Source organism: Pagrus pagrus, assembly GCF_965226575.1.
Source record: "Pagrus pagrus genome assembly, chromosome: 3".
NCBI classification, from domain to species: domain Eukaryota; kingdom Metazoa; phylum Chordata; class Actinopteri; order Spariformes; family Sparidae; genus Pagrus; species Pagrus pagrus.
The window spans coordinates 5,878,535-5,890,233 of NC_140187.1; the positions used below are offsets into that span (position 1 = coordinate 5,878,535).

Here is an 11,699-nt window from a genome sequence, read left to right on the forward strand (position 1 = left end):
TAACTTACAGTGAGTTCAAAATTAAGCCTGAATCTAAAGTCTTTAATTTCAGAAGAAGTAATCACTCTGTTAAGATAATGACTGATAGTACAGGATAATAACAACTATAAAAAAAAAGATCAACTGACCTAAAAAAGAATAGGCCTATATATTAATTTCATTCAATGAGTCATTCCTCCCCCATAAATAAAATAAAACTAGAGCTCTGCCAATGAACCATCACCAGGCCGACATTAGTTTCACAGATAGGCTATGTTGATATTGCTGTGCGTCAGCAGATAATATAACATATCCCGTTTCGCAGAACTGCAATATTTACTCTGGTAATTGGGTTGCTGATCAAAGAAAAGTGAAAGTTGCAGTTAAGATATTTCGACAAAATTGTCTTCATTACATGGTTTAACGTTATTTACAATGATTTTATTTTGTAACTGTATAATGTCCTGCTATGTAGGCCTATATATATATATGCTGCTAGGTATGCATCTTTATCTTTAATTACCAAATGTAAAAGCTTTTCATCACAATGTTGATTTATGTTAAAAATGTTATGTTATGTAATTCTGTACTCTCATTACTTGATTTTTAAAATTCAAACATCATTATGCACACATGATGTAACGTCATCATCTTATTCAAAGTAGGAACATTAGATAAATTAAAACAATATAAGTAACAAAATCAAAAGCATTTTTTTTTTCATTGAACACTATCACTACATTTTTTTGAAAGAGCTAATGATCAGAAACTCACAACAACGTGGTTCATAAATGTTCATGAAACACCGACGCTCGTCTGTTCAATCATTTACATTCATGTGTTTTTAACCTGTAGACACACAGAGAGGCTCACGTTTCATTGTAACTCCAAGAACTTGTCATATCACTGATACACCAAATGATCACATTTCTGAGCCGGCTTACCTCACATGAAAATAATAACACAGCATGTCTAGCTGAGACTAGAGACTAGGCCAATAGCCTGTCTACACTGTCTGGTCTTCCATTTTTACAGAGACCGTCACTGGTAATATCTTCAGTGGCACTTTATTCCGGGTGCCAATGTATGGAAACAGCCCGTCAGTGAAAGTGTGTTTGAAGGTGTGTATGTGTGTGTTAGTATCAAGATCATAGAACGACAGTTTTCCTTTGTCATAGTCCAGGTGAACTCTGATCCTCTGGAGATCCTTTACTGCGAGAACTTTATCTGGGCGTGGCGGTGAGACGGCTTTGTATTTTCCATCAAGGAGACAAAGTTCCCAGTATCCAGTCAGTATTAGTCCCTTTCTTGAAACAGACTCCCTTAAGACACCTAGAGCCCAAAATTCATCATGTCTAAACTCAACATCCCAGTCATGAGTCCCTGAGTTAAAGGTCTCAGAGCCGAGGACACAGGGGTGCATTTCTATCCTCTCTGGGTTTGTAGGCAGCTTCAGTTTCTGTCCACGTCTCACACTGGTCAGATCTTCAGACAGGATGAGTTCTGGGTCGGCTGTGTTTGGATCCAGAATCACAGGAGTGTAGGAGACCATCTCCTTCATCTTGTTCCAGATGTTGAAGGTCAGGTTGCCCAGGTGTTTGGCCACATCTATCAGAGCTCCTGAGTCCAGCTGTGGATCATCCAGCAGGGGGCGTTGCTGGACTCTTTTCACTGCAGCCTTGTAGTTCTGCAGTAATGAGACGTCTTCAGCTCTCAACTCTCTCTCTCTGGCTCTGATTGTGTCTGACAGAGCTGCTATCTCTCTGCTCAGAGCCACATACTTCTTCTTCATCATTGTACTTTTCTGCTCCTCTTCCTCCCTCAGAGCAGTGATCCTGGCCTCCTCTTCCTCTTGTAGAAACTGATGAAGCTTCTTAAACTGCTCTTTAATCTGATTCTCTGTGAGTCGGGCCTGGACCTTAATGTGTTCTGCTGTTTGGTCAAAGTTTCCTTTAACTTGTTCAAAGCACTTCAGTTTGTCCTGTAAGGGCTTCAGGGACTTCCGAAGCTCCTCTTTGTGATCCTGTGCAGCTTCATCGATTGGTCTGAATCTGTGGTTGTTGTGTGTTTTTGAATCTCTGCAGACGAGACACACTGGCTGCTGATGGTCCAGACAGAAGAGTTTGAGTTTCTCACCGTGCAGACTGCAGACAGCCTCAGACCCAGCTGAAGCTCTCTGGTCTCTCTCCTGTAGGAAGGTCTCACACAGGTTCTTTAATGCCAGGTTACGAGGTGGATCACTCAACAACGATATTTCCATACAAATTGGACACTTGAGTATTTGTGTCCCTCGCCACCATGTCTGCAGACAGTCTTTACAGAAGCTGTGGCTGCATAACAAAACAACAGGATCTTTAAAGATGTCATGGCAGACCGGACAAGAAAGATCCTTTTCTGATTGAGAAGACATTTGAAGCTGAAAACAATGAAGGCAGACAGGGACGAGTCAAGTCAAGTTGAAAGTTTTGCTTTCCCTTCGTGTCGCAGCTCCTCTGAAACTTCTGTTTATGAGGTGAAATCAGCAGCAGGTTGAAGTACAGTATTTCCAACAATGACAGTATTTCTTCCTTCGTACAGTCTCTTCGTGGAAATTGGTCTGACTCGTGAAGATCTGTGGAATGAGGAACCCGCATAGTGCTCACACCCATAAGGTGCATGCAGCCACGCCTTATGTGCAGGTGCATTTCCAGAAGTTGGCCCTGCTGGCATTGGCCAGCCCTGAAATCTGATTGCATGACTCTGAAGTGAGAGGTTTGGTGTTAGTTCGAAGAGTAGTTTTGATCAGGTATTGTGAAGTTTGGTCCCATTCTGTGGTGTTGTGATTGGTAGGTAAGAAACTGTGAGACAATGTAGTGTTGGTCATAAAAGGATATGAGAAACAGTTAAATAGTGCTATTCCAACGTGTGCGTGTGTGTGTGTGTGTGTGTGTGTGTGTGTGTGTGTGTGTGTGTGTGTGTGTGTGTGTGTGTGTGACATACTTAACACCACCCCTGCATAAAATCCGTGCCCCACTTGGGTCACCTCAGTCAATAAAGTCTGGACTCCCCTGCTTCTGTGATCATGTGTTGTATAAACATATGTTGACAAAAGCACATTTCAGTGAACTGGTCTGACTGAGCACAGTTGTTTCACCACCTGACTCCTCCCTCCCAACCACAACAACAAGGAGTGACAGTCAAACCGGTCCCTTAACATTGACTGTGGTGGTTCTGGAGTGGTTACTGTGCATCTGTGTTATAACTTTCTCTGTCACATCACAAACACTTATTGTGTTATCTTTGCATAAGTTACTCATTTAATTTGGGTAAGTTTTACACATGAAGATCAGTTTACTGGTCATGTTTAGTTGTTCTCAGGCTGTGAAAGCAGTTGTATGATGTCGTCTGCCTCTGGAGGAGAAAATAACCCTGATGATGTCACAGTGATGTCATCAGGATACAACAGAAATCTCTTCCAAACTGTATTTGTGGAGTTTGAAAGATGTTCATGTTTACAGGCAGGAACGGTCTGATGAAAGATGCTATTGAGTTGCATTTTGGGAAATGTAGGATGTAGGAAGCGTTTTCAGAGATTCACCAACATTAGGGACTAAAATTCAAAATGCTGCTTTGATTACAACAGTTTTCTTTTGTCCATCTCTCTCAAGTGCCTCAACTTTTTTAGAGCAATACTCCTGTAAATCTCTGGAGTATTATAAAATAAATCACAATGCACAGTTGGTTTTAAAGTAGAAAATTGGCCCAAGGAAAGTTATTTGTGTAATCATACTCTCTTCATCCCGTTTCAGTTTTTGTCCTTTCTCTTCTGTGGTGTTTCATCCTGTCAAGGCTGAAATTAATAACCGCAGTACGAAACCCTGCTTGTATAGAAAATTAAGTGTGGCCACTTATTTTCACAAGAAGTCCACATTATCATAAACTGCTCTCGGCTTCTGTACTTTTCTGTGGTGGCATAATATACAATATTATGAGTTAAGTGCTTTGTAATGTGTTTTCATTCTCAAATACCGCACCTTTTTCCTAAAGATTAGACTCAAAAGTATATAGCAATTTAAAAAAATATTTTGACTGAATCCTGGAAATCCAGGATTTACTTTAAAGTACTTTAAATCATAGGTTTTTAACTCAAGCTTGAAATCAATGGACAACCTGAAACCATTTCAATTGTATTCTTTATTAGTTTTAGAATTAAAAGTGATTCATCAACACAATCAGTAATGTACCGTTTACATTCATAAAACTAACACACCTCTCATACATAGTAACTTACAGTGAGTTCAAAATTTAGCCTGAATCTAAAGTCTTTAATTTCAGACAACGTAATCACTCTGTTAAGATAATGACTGATAGTACAGCTAGCGAAAAAGTAACAGTTGTGGTTAAGATATTTCTACAACACTGTCTTCATTACATGGTTTAACGTTATTTACAATGATTTTATTTTGTAACTGTATATTGTCCTGCTATGTAGGCCTATATTCATATACATGCTGCTAGGTATCTTGTTCTTTCATTACAAATTTAAGAGACTTTCATCACAATGTTGATTTATGTTACGTAATTCTGTACTCTCTTTATTTTTAAAATTCAAACATTATCAGTATCACATATTCAGAATCGTCTATATGCAAACATGATGTAACCTCGTCATCTTATTCAATGGTACATAAATGTTCATGAAACACTGACGCTCGTCTGTTCAATCATATACATTCATGTGTTTTTAACCTGTAGACACACAGAAAGGCCCAAGTTTCATAATAACTCCAAGAACTTGTCGTATCGCTGTTATGCCAAATGATGACATGAGTCGGCTTCACCTGAACATAATAACACATAGCATGTCTAGCTAAGACTGGACCTAGACCAGAAGCCTGTCTACACTGTCTGCTCCTCCATTTTTCCAGAGACCGTCACTGGTAATATCTTCAGTGGCAGTTTATTCCAGGTACCAATGTATGGAAACAGCCCGTCAGTGAAAGTGTGTTTGAAGGTGTGTATGTGTGTGTTAGTATCAAGATCATAGAACGACAGTTTTCCTTTGTCATAGTCCAGGTGAACTCTGATCCTCTGGAGATCCTTTACTGCAAGAACTTTATCTGGGCGTGGTGGTGAGACGGCTTTGTATATTCCATCATGGAGACATATTCCCCAGTATCCAGTCAGTATTAGTCCCTTTCTCTGGACCGCCTCCCTTAAGACGCCTAGGACCCAAAATGCATCATTGATAACCTCAACATCCCAGTCATGGGTCCCTGAGTTAAAGGCCTCAGAGCCGAGGACACAGGGGTGCATTTGTATCCTCTCTGGGTTTTCAGGAAGCTTCAGTGTCTGTACATGTCTCACACTGGCCAGATCTCTTGACAGGAGGAGTTCTGGGTTAGATGTGTTTGCATCCAGAATCACAGGAGTGTAGACGACCAACTCCATCATCTTGTTCCAGATGTTGAAGGTCAGGTTGCCCAGGTGTCTGGCCACATCTATCAGAGCTCCTGAGTCCAGCTGTGGATCATCCAGCAGGGGGCGCTGCTGGACTCTTTTCACTGCAGCCTTGTACTGCAGGAATGAGACGTCTTCAGTTCTCAACTCACTCTCTGTGGCTTTGATTGTGTCTGACAGAGCTGCTATCTCTCTGCTCAGAGCCTCAATCTTCTTCTTCATCATCGTACTCTTCTGCTCCTCTTCCTCCCTCAGAGCAGTGATCCTGGCCTCCTCTTCCTCTTGTAGAAACTGATGAAGCTTCTTAAACTGCTCTTTAATCTGACTCTCTGTGAGTCGGGCCTGGACCTTAATGTGTTCTGCTGTTTGGTCAAAGTTTCCTTTAACTCGTTCAAAGCACTTCAGTTTGTCCTGTAACGGCTTCAGGGACTTCCGAAGCTCCTCTTTGTGATCCTGTGCAGCTTCATCGATTGGTCTGAATTTGTGGTTGTTGTGTGTTTTTGAATCTCTGCAGACGAGACACACTGGCTGCTGATGGTCCAGACAGAAGAGTTTGAGTTTCTCACCGTGCAGACTGCAGACAGCCTCAGACTCTGCTGATGCTCTCTGGTCTCTCTCCTGTAGGAAGGTCTCACACAGGTTCTTTAATGCCAGGTTACGAGGTGGATCACTCAACAACGATATTTCCATACAAATTGGACACTTGAGTATTTGTGTCTCTCTCCACCATGTCTGCAGACAGTCTTTACAGAAGCTGTGGCTGCATAACAAAACAACAGGATCTTTAAAGATGTCATGGCAGACCGGACAAGAAAGATCCTTTTCTGATTGAGAAGACATTTGAAGCTGAAAACAATGAAGGCAGACAGGGACGAGTCAAGTCAAGTTGAAAGTTTTGCTTCCCCTTCGTGTCGCAGCTCCTCTGAAACTTCTGTTTATGAGGTGAAATCAGCAGCAGGTTGAAGTACAGTATTTCCAATAATCCCAGTATTTCTTCCTTCGTACAGCCTCGTCGTGGAAATTGGTCTGACTCGTGAAGATCTGTGGAATGAGGAACCCACGTAGTGCACACACACACACACACACACACACACACACACACACGCCTTATGTGCAGGGGCATGTTCAGAAGTTGGCTCTGCTGGCATAGGCCAGCCCTGAAATCTGATTGCATTACTCTGAAGTGAGAGGCAGGGTGTTAGTTTGAAGAGTAGTTTTAATTGGGTATTGTGATTTTCTTTTGCATAAAGCCTTTTACTTTCAGGGTCTGATGAAAGATGCTATTGAGTTGCACTGTGGGAAATGTAGGATGTAGGAAGCGTTTTCAGAGATTCACCAACATTAGGGACTAAAATTCAAAATGCTGCTTTGATTACACCAGTTTTCTTTTGTCCATCTCTCTCAAGTGCCTCAACTTTTTTAGAGGTACAACACAACTGTAAGTCACTGGAGTATTATAAAATAAATCACAATGCACAGTTGATTTTAAAGTAGAAAATTGTCCCAATGAAAGTTATTTGTGTAATCATACTCTCTTCATCCTGTTTAAAGTTTTTATGCCTTCTCTTCTGTGGTGTTTCATTCTGTCAAGGCTGAAAGACATGATTTACTTTGAGGTTACTTAAGATGTAGACATAACAAGCTTGAAAATATTCGCCACAATCACAGCTGCTCTCGGCTTCTGCACTTTTCTGTGGTGGCATAATGTACAATATTATGAATTAAGTGCTTTGTAATGTGGTTTCTTTCTCAAATACCGCACCCTTTTCCGAAATATTAGAATTTTAAATGTTTAAAATATGATTTCAGCATTAAAACATGACGTCTTTTTATTGATCGACTCAAACAAATATGATCTTTTAAAAATATTTTGACTGAATCCTGGAAATCCTGGATTTACTTTAAAGTACTTTAAATCATAGGTTTTTAACTTGAGCTTGAAATCAATGGACAACCTGAAACCATTTAAATTGTATTCTTTATTGGTTTTAGGATTAAAAGTGATTTGTCAGAACACAATCAGTAATGTACCGTTTACATTCATAAAACTCACCTGCCTCTCATACACAGTAACTTACAGTGAGTTCAAAATTAAGCCTGAATCTAAAGTCTTTGATTTTGAATAGAAGTAATCACTCTCTTAAGATAATGACTGATAGTACAGGAAAACAACAACTACAAAAAAAACAACAGATATTAAAAAATGATCAGACAACAAAACCAGGATATTTTTGACGAGGCAGGACAATTTTTAGCAACAGACTCAGGTAAGCTAACTTAAAACTTGATCGTTACCTTAACCACGTGGTGTTTTGTGCCTCAAACATCAAACCTCAACACATTTCTTAAAAATATCACCTTCAGATTACACATGAGCTGACTTTCATGTCAGATGCTATGAGAAAATAGTGTCAGAGTGCTAGTTAAGCGAAAGACCACTGTTCGAGATGGTTCCCGCAATTTAAGATGCAACAAAGCCAGATATTTTTGATGAGACAGGACCATTTTTAGCCATTTTTGTTTTGCGACAGAAGCAGGGAAGCTAAAACTTGATCTTAACCCTAGGCAAGTGTTTATTTTTCTTCCCAAACGTCACCAGACCATAACCAGTGTTGTCACAGCATTACATTTGAAAGTGAACATAAAGTAAAGGAGCGCTTTAACGCAGGCTATTAACTGTAAAGTATAGTTGTAGGTAACATATCCCTGGTTTGCAGAACTGCAGTATTTATTCTGGCGATTGGGTTGCTCAACAAGAAATGTGAAAGTTGTGGTTAAGATAATTCTACAACATTGTCTTCATTACATGATTTAACTTCATTTATAATGATTTAAAATGTTTTGTTAAATGTTAAAATGTCTGGCTATATAGGCCCATATATATGCATCATGATCTTTAATTACCAAATTTAAGAGGTTTTCATCACAATGTTGATTTATGTTATGTAATTCTTTACTCTAATTATTTGATTTTTAAAGTTCAAGCATCATTATCAGCATCAAATATTCAGAATCACTATATGCACACGTGACGAACGTCATCATCTTATTCAATGGTTCACTGATGTTAATGAAACACTGACGCTCCTCTGTTCATACATATAAAGTCATGTGTTTTTAACCTGTAGACACACAGAGAGGCTCAAGTTTCATAATAACTCCAAGAACATGTCGTATCCCTGATATGCCAAATGATGACATTTCTGTGTCGGCTAACCTCACCTGAAAATAATAACACATAGCATGTCTAGCTAAGACTAGAAACTCGACCAGAAGCCCATCGACACTGTCTGCGCTTCCATTTTTACAGAGACCGTCACTGGTAATATCTTCAGTGGCAGTTTATTCCAGGTGCCAATGTATGGAAACAGCCCGTCAGTGAAAGTGTGTTTGAAGGTGTGTATGTGTGTGTTAGTGTCAAGATCATAGAATGACAGTTTTCCTTTGTCATAGTCCAGGTGAACTCTGATCCTCTGGAGCTTCTTTACTGCAAGAACTTTATGTGGGAGTGGCGGTGAGACGGCTGTGTATTTTCCATCAAGAAGACAAAGTTCCCAGTATCCATCCAGTATTTGTCCCTTTCTCCAAACAGACTCCCTTAAGACACCTAGGGCCCAAAATTCATCATTGATAATCTCAACATCCCAGTCATGAGTCCCTGAGTTTAAGGCCTCAGAGCAGAGGACACAGGGGTGCATTTCTATCCTCTCTGGGTTTTCAGGAAGCTTCAGTTTCTGTCCAAGTCTCACACTGGTCAGATCTTCAGACAGGATGAGTTCTGGGTTGGCTGTGTTGGGATCCAGAATCACAGGAGTGTAGGAGACCAACTCCTTCATCTTGTTCCAGATGTTGAAGGTCAGGTTGCCCAGGTGTTTGGCCACGTCTATCAGAGCTCTTGGGTCCAGCTGTGGATCATCCAGCAGGGGGCGCTGCTGGACTCTTTTCACTGCAGCCTTGTAGTTCTGCAGGAATGAGACGTCTTCATCTCCCAGTTCCTCCTCTGTTGCTTTGATTGTGTCTGACAGAGCTGCTATCTCTCTGCTCAGAGCCTCAATCTTCTTCTTCATCATCGTACTTTTCTGCTCCTCTTCCTCCCTCAGAGCAGTGATCCTGGCCTCCTCTTCCTCTTGTAGAAACTGATGAAGCGTCTTAAACTGCTCTTTAATCTGATTCTCTGTGAGTCGGGCCTGGACCTTAATGTGTTCTGCTGTTTTGTCAAAGTTTCCTTTAACTTGTTCAAAGCACTTCAGTTTGTCCTGTAAGGGCTCCAGGGACTTCTGGAGCTCCTCTTTGTGATTTTGTGCAGCTTCATCAATGGGACTGAATCTGTGGTTTGTGTGTGTTCTTGAGTCTCTGCAGACGAGACACACTGGCTCCTGATGGTCCAGACAGAAGAGTTTGAGTTTCTCACCGTGCAGACTGCAGACAGCCTCAGACTCTAAGGCTCTCTCATGTAAGAAGGTCTCACACAGGTTCTTTAAAGACAGGTTACGAGGTGGATCACCCCTTGATGATTGTTGCTTACACACTGGACATTCCTGTAGAGGTTTCTCCCTCCATGATGACCGCAGACAGTCGTTACAGAAGCTGTGGCTGCATGACAGCACGACAGGGTCTTTGAAGATGTCATGGCAGACTGGACAGGAGAGATCCTTTTCTAATTGCGAAGACATTTTGTTCTAAGTGAAAAAACAGCAGGCAGAACAATAAAAGAAAAATCAGTAAATCAAGAAAATTTCCGTAAAATCACTTTGAGTCATAGTTTTTCTTAATCGCCCGTTTGAGATGTAAAATCAGCAGCGGGTTGAAGTGAAATCCAGTAGTCCATTTACTCCAGTGTTACCAGTGAATATCGTCCTTTCTGTGGCCTTTCTCTGTCAAATTCCTGAGTTCGGTCAGTTCCTGAATATGAAAGCACTGGACACACAGTGCAGCAGTGCGAAATGACTTGTATCATTTGATGCCCAGATATGTAGAATGAGGAACAAACATCCCACATAGACCCACGTGACCACGCCTCAAATGTGTTATAACTTTTTTTTGTCACATGACAAATTCTTCTCCTTCTTTTAACACTTTTCTTTTTGCAAATTTACAATGTACTAAACAAGTATGACAACATTAACAATGTATAGGAGAATATATAATTTCCAAAAAGAACAACAGTGTGGTGATTAAATAATACAAGATTGACAACTGGATTACAGTGCTTTAAATAATACATTATGAAGGGAGATGTTATATTAAATACATATATGCATAAAACACACGCACACACACTAAAGACAGAAGAAACAAATAATAAAGATAAATTTAATAAATAAATAACTTTACATACAAGGGGAAGTAGAGTTTTAAGTCAGTTCTCTAATCCAGTGGGAAAATGTTCAAGGGTATCATAACATTTTTGTGCTTTTATTTAATTTACTAGTTTTAAGTTTTAACAGTTTTAAGTACAATTTATATTCATTCAAGAAAAAAACAAAACTGTTTTGTAAAATCATACCAAATATTATATCGTCTCTAGAGATAGAAGCTGGAATTGACAAATTATTCCTATGTTGTTGTCGCTGGGTAAAACAGCGCCCCTCTGGGTTGTAATGGTTTGTAAATGTCTCACGCTGTGTGGTCAAACTCGGTATTGCACCCTAGCTAAAGTTGTCAGAGGATGTTGTTAATGGCTCTGTGAGGTTGTACTGAGCTAAATATCACTATGCTAACAGGCTCACAAAGACAATACTAACATGCTGATGTTTGACAAGAAGTTCACCATGTGCCCGCTAGCACAAAATCGTGTAGCTGAGGCTGATGGGATTGTCATTAGTTTTGCAAGAAGGCTATTTAGTCATTATGGAGCCCCCTAAGGGTCATGACAAGAATTCCTTAACTGAGAAGTTGTTTCCGGCCATTAGCACAGGAAACAACCTCCTCCTGAAGATATTACAGTTGGTCTGTGATGATAATTGTGTTGACGATGAGGATTGTGGGGAAATTCTCGGTTACGTTTCCATGTATAAGCAATGTGTTTAAACTCCCACTGAAGATATCAGCAATTAATGTCTCTGCAACGGTGAAACAAGTAAGTTAAAAGTTCAACCAAAAAGGAAAATTCAGTCTTTATCTACTCACCCCCATGCTGATTGAAAGTCAGGTGAAGTTTCGTAGTCCACAAAACATTTCTGGAGCTTCAAAGCAAGACAGTGTTGCAGCATCCTCCTAAAAAAATGAAGTAAAAAAAAACCCAACAGAAAATAAGGTAAATGGCTCTTTCTGACTTTTTA

At 40.1% G+C, this 11,699-nt stretch overlaps 1 protein-coding gene across 1 annotated transcript; it reads right to left on the reverse strand.

Annotated features, from left to right (window-relative positions):
• Positions 1-985: 985 nt before the first annotated feature.
• On the reverse strand, positions 986-11,628 carry LOC311254828 (uncharacterized protein; the record flags this gene model as incomplete). Its single annotated transcript, XM_084348825.1, has 6 exons — positions 11,548-11,628; positions 8,677-10,097; positions 5,689-6,178; positions 5,326-5,535; positions 2,555-2,590; positions 986-2,395 (listed from the first exon to the last, which is right to left on the reverse strand). Exons 1-6 carry the CDS (start codon positions 11,551-11,553, stop codon positions 986-988), a joined length of 3,573 nt encoding a protein of 1,190 aa, XP_084204951.1. The 5' UTR covers positions 11,554-11,628.
• Between the last annotated feature and the right edge of the window lie 71 nt (positions 11,629-11,699).